This window comes from Bos indicus, chromosome 4, assembly GCF_029378745.1.
Source record: "Bos indicus isolate NIAB-ARS_2022 breed Sahiwal x Tharparkar chromosome 4, NIAB-ARS_B.indTharparkar_mat_pri_1.0, whole genome shotgun sequence".
Lineage (NCBI taxonomy): Eukaryota > Metazoa > Chordata > Mammalia > Artiodactyla > Bovidae > Bos > Bos indicus.
The window spans coordinates 46594857-46606668 of NC_091763.1; the positions used below are offsets into that span (position 1 = coordinate 46594857).

Sequence of the window (11812 nt, forward strand, 5' to 3'; positions counted from 1 at the left end):
AGATCCATCCATGTTACTGCAGGCATTATTTCATTCTTTTTTATGGCTGAGTAAATACTCCATCGTGTGTGTGTGTGTGTGTGTATGTGTGTGTACACACACATCTTTAACCATTCAACGGACATGAGGCTGTTTCCATGTCTTGGCTGTTGTAAATAGTGCTATGAACATTGGGGTACATGTATCCTTACTGATTAGTTTTCTGCAGTTATATGCTCAGGAGTGGGATTGAAGGGTCATATGGTAGCTCTGTTTCTAGGTGTTTAAGGAATCTCCATAGTGATTGTACCAATTTATATTCTCACCAACTTTGTAGGAAGGTTCCAGGAAGGGTAGTTTTACATCAACTTATTAATAAAAATCTTTCAAAAACTACTGTCAGTCAGTTTTAATAAAGCAATTGAGGGAAATAGTTCACTGAGATCCACCACCTGGAGCTTTATAGTAACCTCAGAAATAACATACCACCATTATGAAGCTTTGTTTTACTCCCATTCTGAGTATAGTGGATTGGAGCGGAATACCAAAGTGGTAATCCTTAGGCTCTTTGGGGAGTGGGGTAGATCATAAATGAATCCTTGTTATATTGTTTGCAACAAAATACTTTGAAACCCAATTTATCTCCTTTTTGTTCTTACCAAATTCAATATAGTTTATAGGTACTATGAAACCATGAGAAATAATTTAGTAAATGTAGTAAAAACCTAGTTTGAATCTGCAAGTATACTGTAATGGCTGGATGGAGGTAAGAGCTAAAATTAGAGCTCTGATTTGAAGTCTGTACTCACATTTTTGCACTTTGGATCCTGAACAAACAAGCCAGTACTTACTTTTGAAAATGACCATTATTTTTCCCACTTTGGAAGGACAAAAAGTAACTGCAAATTTTCTTTATAATTTGGATTAGTGAGGAAGAAAACAGATTCATGTTTCAAAGTAAAAGCTATCTTTGGGAGTTCTCTAGCTGTTCTGAGCTCTCACTGCTGAGGGCCCAGGTTCAATCCCTAGTCATAAGCCATGTGGTGCAGAAAAAAAAAACTACTTTCTTGATGACAAATTATGACTTAAACCCTGCCCTTTAATTATTAGACTGCTGTGGGGCTAGAGATTTTATCTCCTGGTCTGAGATACAGATTCCTATATCCTGATATTGTTAAAAAAAAAAAAAAAAACACCTTTCCCCCACAGGTTTTGCTTACAATATATACTATTATTTTAAACAACATACTGTTTGACAAGAGTAGCAAATGATCCTGGATTCCCATAATGTAAAAGCGTCCTTCATTTAGTACACAGCGCTTACTCTGTGCCAGGTACTGTAAGAAGAGCTTTGGTTATTTAACTCTTTTAATAATAACCCTACTTGTAGAGCTAGTTTCTATTATAACCGTTCTTTTATATAGGTCAGGATTAAGATGGAAAAAAGTTACATAACTTGCTCGAGGTCATGGTGTAAGTGGCAGTCTGGTTGCAGAATCCCAAGTGCTTTAGCACTGCGGTTCTTTTTCTTTTTCCCCCACAAAGTCCCCCAGCAAAGTCTTTTGCTGTTATTAATCTCTGTTCAGTCTTACCCTGATTTAGCACTGCATTCTGTTGCCTGTCCTAGAAAGGAAGTTTAAATACATGGAAAAAGAGAGAGAGAAAAGATGCCAAAATGCTTATCGTGATTATTTCTAGAAGTGAGGATGTGGGTAGATATTATTTAATGTGTGTGTTTCTGTATGTGTGAGAATGTATGTTTAAATACATATACACTAGTTTTTCTACATATTTTTTATTATAAATGGTATTTGTAGAAAATAACTAGATAGAAAAGACATAAATGCCCACACAGCAAAGAAAATGTGCTTATGCTGACAAACTGGAATCCTTATTTTCATGACCATTAAACCTGAACTTTACTAGTTTTTTGTTTTTTAAAGAAGGTGAGGGTATTCAGATATATTCATATAGCCAGTAAAGACTGAATTATTATGTACAGTGTAGATCCAAAAACTTCAACAGAATTAAAAGAAGTTTGTGAATTTTCAAAGCATGGGAACTTAATACTAAAAGATTTCAAACCCCATAAATCAACAGTGATTGTCAATGCCAACAGCTTTAAAAGAAAAATCACATGCACTGGGGTAGCCAGGGTAAAGAGCACTGCCTCATGTCTGACAGACATTTTCCACATAATACAGAAGCGGTAACAAACCTAACTTTAGAATTTGTTGTTTTTAAGGTGGTATTGAGGTGTCCTAGATTTTTACTATTTTATAAAAATATTCATAGAAGTATTACTGTGTAAAAAATTTTAGTAATAAGAGTGGATAACCAAGGAAATGCAGAATAACTTATATTGACTTTTTGAACATTGTATATGAGTGATTTAAATGAATCATTTTAGATAATATGTCAGTTTTCAACTTGCTGTTCAAATACTGTATAGGATAAACTGTATAATTACATATATAGTGATCCAAATTTTGTTTCTGCCTAGCACTTGGTCAGTGAATGGTTAAGTGAGAAGAATGAGAAGACAGGAAAACCTTCAGACAGCCTTTCAGAGAGGCCGCTGCGCATAACTACAGATCCTGAAGTGCTAGCTACACAGCTCAATTCTTTGCCAGGTCTCACTTACAGTCCACATGTATACTCTACTCCTAAGCACTATATTAGATTCACTTCACCATTCCTTTCGGAAAAAAGGAGAAGAAAAGAACCTCCTGAAAACATATCTGGCTCATGCAAGAAGGTAAACTTTTCTTTGGATATGAAAATCTAGTATGAGCCAATGCCATTCTCATTCCATACTACCATTCTTGGGAGTGAAATACTTTGGGAATTGGCTGTACCTTTATAGCTGCAAACTGACTTCTGTTCACTTATTGTTTTGTGTATTTCAGCGGTGGTTGAAACAAGCTCTGGAAGAGGAAAACTCAGCAATTTTACATAGATTTAATTCGCCCTGTCAAGAAAGATCCAGAAGTCCTACAGTCAATGGTGAAAATAAAAGTCCACTACTATTAAATGATAGCTGTTCCCTTCCAGGTAGAACTTCTTTTCAGTGTTGTTTTAGTGTGGAGAATGTAGCAGGATGTATTTGGCATACACACATATATAAATAAAATATATATGCATATTTATTCTAATTATTATGTACCTCACAAAAGCAGCACAGATTCTTTACCATCTGAGGTACCAGGGAAGCCCAAAAGTAGCATATTGTTTTATATATATATATATATATATATATATATATTTCCCCCCCCCCTTTTCTGCCTCCAACATTTTGGATGAAGATAGATATACACATGAAAACTATAATTTGCAGTACCATGTATGTTGGGGCTTATGGTTGAATTTTGGGCCTAGTTAGCCATCTGGTTTTCAGATTCAAAAGGACTCTTAGAAATCAGTTAAATTAACAGCTATACTTCCAAGATTTCTTGGCAACCTCTAGGCCTGTAAGCCTTCTGGCAAGATAATGCTTGGTACTGGTGAAATTGGGGGGAGGGAAATGGGGGTGAGTAAAGATTGCTTCATGTTAGTATTATTATCTTTAAAAACCTTCAAATTTAGTTTTGGGATGAAAACCATCATGATGATGATTGTCAATGTTTTGTGCTTTCCCAGAATGTATTACAGATTGTAGCAAATGTTAGCAGTATAATTTATAATGTATTATTTTACCAACAGATTTAACTACACCACTGAAAAAACGAAGACTTTATCAGTTGCTAGATTCTGCTTACTCAGAAACCTCCACACCTACTCCTTCACCATATGCTACACCAACTCACACAGATATTACTCCTACAGACCCATCATTTTCCACTCCTCCACGGATAAAGTCAGATGATGAAGCTTGTAGAAATGGTTATAAGCCCATATATTCACCAGTTACCCCAGTAACTCCTGGCACACCAGGAAATACCATGCACTTTGAGGTGAGAAACTTACATGGCAAAAACAAGAGCCCATGGGGACGGGGTTTCTTTAATAGCTTTTCTCTCCTTTTAATAAATAGTGTAACCTTTAATAATAGTTTCTAAGGAACTAAGTGAAAACTTTGAACATCCATTTATGTGAATTTAAACTTTTTTTTAATTCAAATGAACATAACTTTCATTTTATTGATCTACAGAAGTCAGACTAAATACCTGTATATCAAACTGACTTTAAAGCCAACTATAAGGACAATAGAAATAAAAAAGTTTAAAACCAAAGTGTGTGTAGTAGTTTCTCTTAAGTTTTCATTTCTGTAAATATGGGTTTAGTTATATATTTTAATTTTCAATTCTGCTTCTGTCTTTTATGCAGAATATTTCTTCCCCAGAAAGTTCTCCAGAAATTAAGAGACGCACTTATAGTCAAGAGGTAAGGAGATATTAAGAAAGATTTTTTAAATTGGTGGCTTTTTTCTTAGTATCATTATTTTGCTTAAATTATTGGTAGTTTTAATGTAAGTAGCTTCCAAATGTGATTATTTGTGTAATTTTTTTTTTTAATTCTGTAAACAGGGATATGACAGATCGTCAACCATGTTAACGTTGGGGCCTTTTAGAAATTCTAACTTAACTGAACTGGGTCTGCAAGAAATAAAGACTATTGGCTATGGCAGCCCTAGGAGTAGGACTGAAATCAGCAGGCAGTGCCCTGGAGAAAAGGAACCGGTGTCAGATCTTCAACTGGGACTCGATGCAGTCGAGCAGACCGCCTTACATAAAACCATGGAAGCAGCTGCACACGACAGGACTGAGGCTGCCAGCCAGCTGGAGGCTGCTCACTCGGGGCGGGGCCCTCTGTATTCCTCCTGGGTAAAGAGTCCTGAGAGAACAGGCGTTAACTTCTCAGTAAATTCCAACTTGAGGGACCTGACACCCTCACATCAGTTGGAGGTTGGAGGCGGCTTCCGAATAAGTGAGTCAAAGTGCCTGATGCAGGATGATACTAGAGGCATGTTTATGGAAACACCCGTGTTTTGTACTTCAGAAGATGGGCTTGTATCTGGTTTCGGACGGACTGTTAATGACAATTTGATCGACGGAAGTTGCACACCCCAGAATCCACCACAAAAGAAAAAGGTTACAAATTTAACAATTTATAGTCCTTTTAATAGTGTTTTATTCATACTACTACTGAGGGTAATTAATAGTTATGTATTATGTAAGGCATTCATACTTTATTCATATTAAATTATTGATGGTGTACATTTTTAAACGTTTTGTCAGTGCTCCACTGACTAGATATTGTTTGCAGAGAACTAAATTATAAGGATCATGATTTCAGAGATCAAAAACTCAAGGTGATTACTTCACTTTGAGTAACTTTTAAAAAAAACCACTTCCCAACCAAATAAATGGAACTGAGTACTATGTCTTCTTGGTGGTTTCATCACTAAGTCGTGTCCGACTCTTGCGACCCCATGGACTACGGTCCTGTAGTAGCTTGTAGCCTGCCAGGCTCCTCTGTCCAGGGGATTCTCCAGGCAAGAATATTGGAGTGGGTTGCTGTTTCCTTCTCCAGGGGATCTTCCTGACCCAGGGATTGAACCTGGTCTCCTGCACTGCAGGCAGATTGTTTTACCCACTGAACTATGAGGGAAGCCCCATTTGTGTTATTACCCTTATTTTACATAGAACATGAGGCCCTAAATGGAAGAAATGGCCTCTTTCCTCATCAGTAATATCTATAGTATTTTTAGGCCACGGATATAAAAGTATTCTGAAAAGTACTGTACTAAGAGGTATCTTGAAAAGTATTGTACTAAGAAATTAAGTATTATATAAGTAAATAGTTCCCTGATTTACCACCATTATTTGGTTGGCAGACCTACTGAAACAATAAGAATGCCTTATTTCAGAGCAGTGGGAGAAACTACAACACGTATTTATTTGTTAATAGGCTTATTGCTTTTCAAGTCAAAGAATTTTAGTGATGTGTGCTTTTAATTTTTATAACAGAGTCCAGTTGGCAACTTTGTGGGAAGCAATATAGTATAGTGGAAAGAGCACGGGCTTTCAAGTAAGACCTAGGTTCGAATCCCGGCTCCAACACTCACCAGCTGTGTGACCTTGAGTGAGTGAGTTACTCAATTTCCTCATCTGTAAAATGGGGATGATAATATATACCTATTTCATAGGGTTGTTGTGAGGCTTAAATGACATAATGTATGTAAAATCATCTAAATACAATGCCTGGCATAAAGTAGGCATTTGCTAATTGTTTTTTTATTGTTATTTGTTCAGAATCAAATTATTTTACATAATTTTCCTAATGTAAATATAATAATTCTCTTTAGAAAAAAGAATAGATTGTTTCTAATATTTAAAACAAGAATTAAAGATGTGCTTTTCCGTATCTTTCTTGCTTAAGGTTTCTCTATTAGAATACCGGAAGAGACAACGTGAAGCTAGGAAGAGCGGCTCTAAGACGGAGCACTTTGCGCTGGTTAGTGTATCACCTCACACAAGTGGCAACTTGAGCAGCAGCACTGGTGATGGGTGTGCCCACAGGAGTGAAAATGGGGAGCAGGTAGAAAGCGCTGCTAGCCTACCTTTACCAACACCAGCTACAGTTTATCATGCTACTTCGGAAGAAACCAGCAATAACAGTACTGTTAAGGAAGTGTCTGCCAGTGAAAAGAATGAACCAGAAGTTCAATGGTAAGCTGCCTGTTTGAAAAAAAAAACAAAACACAGACCTAATTGGTAACGTTAGAATTACAAACAGTATACCTTCTTATGAAAGTAGTCTTTGTTATTTTATCTCCCAGTCAGTATCTTGGCTCATTTTGAATGGACCTATACCTGTAAAGATTTCAACTATGCTATTCTGCAAAACAACAGATTTTTGTTAATCAGTTACTTCCTGTTTGTTGTTGTTCTCCTAAGGCTAAGCAGATAGCGGTTTGTAATATTAATTTTGACAGATCCTTTTTGCTGATAGATAAGGTTTTAACCAAGATATTTGCCTGTGTTGTTAAAGGTCCATTGTATCTACTCCTTGATAATTTTCACGTTTTTCAAACAAATACTCCTTTCCAAAGCATCTCACAATTTGTTTACCACCCTTATCATTACCTTGAAACAACAATCATGTTTAGTGTTTCTTCAAAAGCAATAGAAGCAGCTGGCTAATGAGGGTCTTGGCAAAGGGCAGGAGGCCACATGCATTTTACATTTTGGTCCTCTTACCTCTGAGCTTCCTGCTAGCCTTATAATCCAGACACAAGGTAAATCTGTAAGGGGTATATTTGGTTCCTTTGGTAATCTGAAGTGATGGTCTGAATGTTACCATGCTACCCTTCAACAACCTCCTCTTCACCAAGAACTTGCTTAAGACAAAGGAATGAGTCTGCTTGGGTTCTTCAAATAAAGGATAAAAATCTCAGTTTGGGGGTACTATTTTCAAAACTTAACATCGAAGTATTTTCCTTAAAGAGCCAAAGCCTTTATACCTGGGAGGATATATTGACCATCAAGTGGCAAAAAATGATCTACCCAGCAATAACTTTTAAACTGATGATATGACTTGATTTTAAAGGACGGCCTCAACTTCAGTGGAGCAAGTGAGAGAGAGGAGTTATCAGAGAGCTCTGCTTCTCAGTGATCACCGAAAAGATAAAGACAGTGGTAAGTGAGCTTGTTCCTTTGCCAAAGAGTGGAGTCAGCTGACCGCCCCGCGCCCGTCCTCTGCTCCTAATGTTCTCCGGCTCTGCTTCTGCTTCGTCTCTAGGGGCAGAGTCACCATGTGTCCCCTGTTCACCGAATCATGTTCCGTCTTCTCCTTCATCTCATTCAAATCACATTCCCCAGTTGCAACCCAAGGGCCCAGTCCCTTCTTTCAGTGAACTTACGGAAGGTCAGTAAGCAGATGACCTGTCATGGTGGTGGTTTTAAATACCTTTTAAAAGCATAAAGGAGAGAGCCTTTCTAGACATTGGTTTGAATTAATAGAATGTACATTGAAGTATTAGTAAAAGGAAATATTTATCATGTAATTTTACATTTTCTGTGATTCCTTATGCTTTACAGATCCTGATCCTGAAAATCTAGAACCCACAACTACAAATGAATGCCCATCCCCAGATACTTCCCAAAATACTTGTAAAAGTCCTTCAAAAATGAGCAAGGTAATAACAACATTGACCTTTGAACATGGCCATTCTGAAAAGTGGATGGTAAAGCGCACCTGGAGATTTTTCTGCTGTACCCAAGTATCAATTTGTGATTTCTGGACATTTGTCCTATTAAAGTTCCAACGTGGTAAACACACTTCAGCAGCTTACGTTTGCTTCATCAGTTTCACCCCTTCCTTATGCTAGTGTCTAGGAAATTTAGAGTCTGTTCATGAAATATTTGACCAATTAATTCTCTAAAAACAAAAGGTCAGATGACATTCATGTGAAAGAAATGCTACCTCCGTCCTGGATCGTGAATACATGATAACCTAATAGGGCAGTAAACTAATAATGAGGCAGTCTGATTTTTTCTTTCTCCTTAAAGAACATCATTATATATTCACATACTCTCATACTTGGATTATCTGTATTTGAACATTGAAAAGGTATTACGAATGAAAACAGTTGGGGGTGGGGAGCAAGTTTATCAACCCTAAGCAGATTTGTCATTACTTTGAGTATAGACATTTAAATTACAAAATTGAAACTTGCCTCAATTGTTTAAGGTGCTTAGGGGAAAAAATGGAGATTAATGTCCTTAATTTGTGTTCAATGAAAATTTGGGGAATTCAGTTGAAGCTTATTAGCAGAATTTGTTGAACTACTTAAAAAACTGGCTTTTTAGTATCGGAAACCTCTGTAGTTGTCTTCAGACCTATCCTTTTCCCTGCCCCTTTTAAAATGAATAATATAAACATTCATATATTAAATATATAAAATGAATGTTATAGTAACAACAAACCTCAATGTATACAGAATGTTTCATAACTTTAGATAATTTGTTTTCTTTACATAGCCTGGTTCACCTGGACCTGTAATTCCTGTTCAGCCACATGGGAAAATACTTACAAAACCAGATTCCCATTGGGAGGGAACAGTTATTGTATCTGAAGCTGAGAATGGTGTCCACCTGAAAACAGAACTCCATCAAAAACAGCTGTCAAGTAACCCCCAAGCACTTTCAAAGAACCATCCTCCACAGCCACTCGTTCGCTGTTCATCTGAGCAACTTTCACAAAAGCTGCCTTCTGCACCCATGAAGTTGCACTGTCCTCCGTCACCTCACGTAGAAAATCCTCCAAAGTCATCGACGCCTCACACGCCTGTACAGCATGGCTATCTCTCACCAAAGCCTCCTACACAGCAGTTAGGCTCTCCCTATAGGCCTCACCATTCACAGTCACCTCAAGTTGGAACACCTCAGCGAGAGCCTCAAAGAAATTTTTACCCAGCCGCACAGAACCTTCAAGCCAGTACTCAGCAGGCAACTTCTGGAGCATTATTTACACAGACACCCTCAGGACAATCTTCGGCAACATACAGTCAGTTTAATCAGACAAGTCTGAGCAGCACGGCACCACCCCCTCCACCCCCTCCACCCCCTTCTTCTTCGTCTTATTATCAAAACCAGCAGCCCTCTGCAAACTTTCAGAATTATAATCAGCTTAAAGGTAGTCTTTCCCAACAAACTGTGTTTACATCAGGACCAAATCAAGCACTTCCTGGCACCACAAGCCAGCAAACAGTTCCAGGACACCACGTTACTCCAGGGCATTTTTTGCCTTCTCAGAACCCTACTGTTCACCATCAGACTGCTGCTGCTGTGGTCCCACCCCCTCCTCCACCCCCACCTGCTCCAGGACCACACCTCGTACAACAGCCAAGCTCCCATCAGCCACACTCAGTAGCACATGTGGTGGGGCCTGTTCACGCTGTCACCCCTGGATCGCATATTCATTCTCAAACTGCTGGGCACCATTTGCCACCACCCCCTCCCCCTCCTGGTCCTGCCCCTCATCACCACCCCCCGCCCCACCCTTCCACAGGACTCCAAGGTCTACAAGCACAACACCAGCATGTGGTAAACTCAGCCCCTCCACCTCCCCCTCCCCCTCCGCCTTCCAGTGTTCTGGCTTCTGGGCATCACACCACGTCAGCTCAAGCCTTACACCATCCACCTCATCAAGGACCGCCACTTTTTCCTTCAAGTGCTCATCCAGCTGTACCACCGTATCCCTCACAAGCTACACATCACACCACTCTGGGACTGGGACCCCAACACCAGCCTTCTGGAACAGGGCCACATTGTCCATTACCAGTTGCAGGTCCTCATCTCCAGCCCCAAGGACCAAACAGTATTCCAACACCTACCGCTTCAGGGTTCTGTCCTCACCCTGGCTCTGTGGCCCTGCCACATGGGGTCCAAGGACCTCAGCAGGCATCTCCAGTGCCTGGACAGATTCCAATTCACAGAGCACAGGTGCCACCGACATTTCAGAACAATTACCATGGTTCGGGGTGGCATTAAAACGGACTTCAAAAACATTTTTTAAAATGTTCTGTAAGATAAACTGTATATTTCATATGTACCTGTTATGGTACTTTTTAAAGCTTGTACATGAACCTTTGTATAAAAAAAGAAAAAACACCAGTGCTCTTTCATTGTATTTTTCCCATTTTTGCTTTTTAAATTCCTTAAAAAATGTGCTGTTAAGCCAGTGTTAGTATCTTTTATTTTGTAAGTGAACATTCCAGCTGTTTTTCTGGCAGTAGATTTGATGCTACATGATCTTTAAATTTTATTGTTGCAGTTAAAATTCATTTAGTGAATGTTTTCTATATTATTTTATACATATGCATTAACCACACAGCTAAGTAATGGCAGTATGAGGATTTTCTTTCTATCAGCAGTTCTGTGAGTGCATCTTAGGTATAAAAAATGCAATACAGATTTTTATAGTTTGCTGTGAACATGGCTCATTTTGTTTTATCGGTTATTTGCGAGCAAAATGTAATTTAATGTATAAATGATTTTTAATGTCTCCTGACTGTAAATACTGCATTTCTTTTGCGTACATAATTGCTTACAGCTTTTCTCATTTGATATATAGCATTGTACATACGACAAGTCTGCAAAACTGTGTGATCCTTGTGAAAGTAGTACAGTCTATGGCTTTTAATTTCTTTATTTTAAATATACTGTCACATTGAAGCACTGGTTGGGCATTTTAATTCATGTTAATAAACCACAATTATGTCAGTTTTACCAAACTGTCCTGAACAACTTCTGAGATTGGGGTCTGTTTAGGCGCTTGTTTGTTTCTACAAAAGTTACCTTTTCCAGATAGTTTGTAAGGAGCCTTCCATTTTCTTTAGCAACTACTACCTCAGTTGGACTGGACCACAACAAGCGTCAGGAAGCAGGAAAGGCTTGTTCCTGTAATGTTCCTACATGTCATTTCGCAGGAGCAAGAGCCATAGGAAACTACCATGCTACATAAATGCTACAAACATTCAGTTATCTGACATCATACGAAAGGAATCCATTTCATTAAAGCAGCACATGATTCAATTATAAACTACAGCCTTTTGAAAATACAGAGTATCTCACCTAAAAACAGGAATATCTCACTTGGACATGTTAGCACATGACTGAAGTGTCCTGCTGATGAATCAAAACTATGTGAAAACCTTAAATTAACACAATACTGTCTAGCTATAGTATTTAAAAGACTAGTAGGAAATAAAATTTGTTTTGGGTGTACGAAACTAAAGGAAAAGTAGTATTTCTTAGCTAAGCAAAATGAAAACGGCCTCTCAAGTGAACATTTTATCGTTGAAATATATTATTTTGGAATAGTACTT

The 11812-nt window shown here is 38.2% G+C and overlaps 1 protein-coding gene across 6 annotated transcripts in view; it reads left to right on the plus strand.

Moving 5' to 3' along the window:
* KMT2E (lysine methyltransferase 2E (inactive)) overlaps positions 1-11231 on the plus strand; it is a 91059-nt gene extending 79828 nt beyond the window's left edge. For 5 of the 6 annotated variants that reach the window (XM_019958644.2, XM_019958643.2, XM_019958642.2 and 2 more), the window contains 10 exons: positions 2483-2737; positions 2889-3033; positions 3682-3932; positions 4306-4362; positions 4506-5069; positions 6361-6650; positions 7531-7619; positions 7723-7848; positions 8022-8119; positions 8964-11231. In XM_019958644.2, coding sequence (XP_019814203.2) covers positions 2483-2737; positions 2889-3033; positions 3682-3932; positions 4306-4362; positions 4506-5069; positions 6361-6650; positions 7531-7619; positions 7723-7848; positions 8022-8119; positions 8964-10475 — 3387 coding nt within the window. In that variant the 3' untranslated portion in view covers positions 10476-11231. The remainder of the gene's footprint in view (positions 1-2482; positions 2738-2888; positions 3034-3681; positions 3933-4305; positions 4363-4505; positions 5070-6360; positions 6651-7530; positions 7620-7722; positions 7849-8021; positions 8120-8963) is intronic. The other variant, XM_019958646.2, reaches the window with a different exon arrangement.
* Positions 11232-11812: the final 581 nt, after the last annotated feature.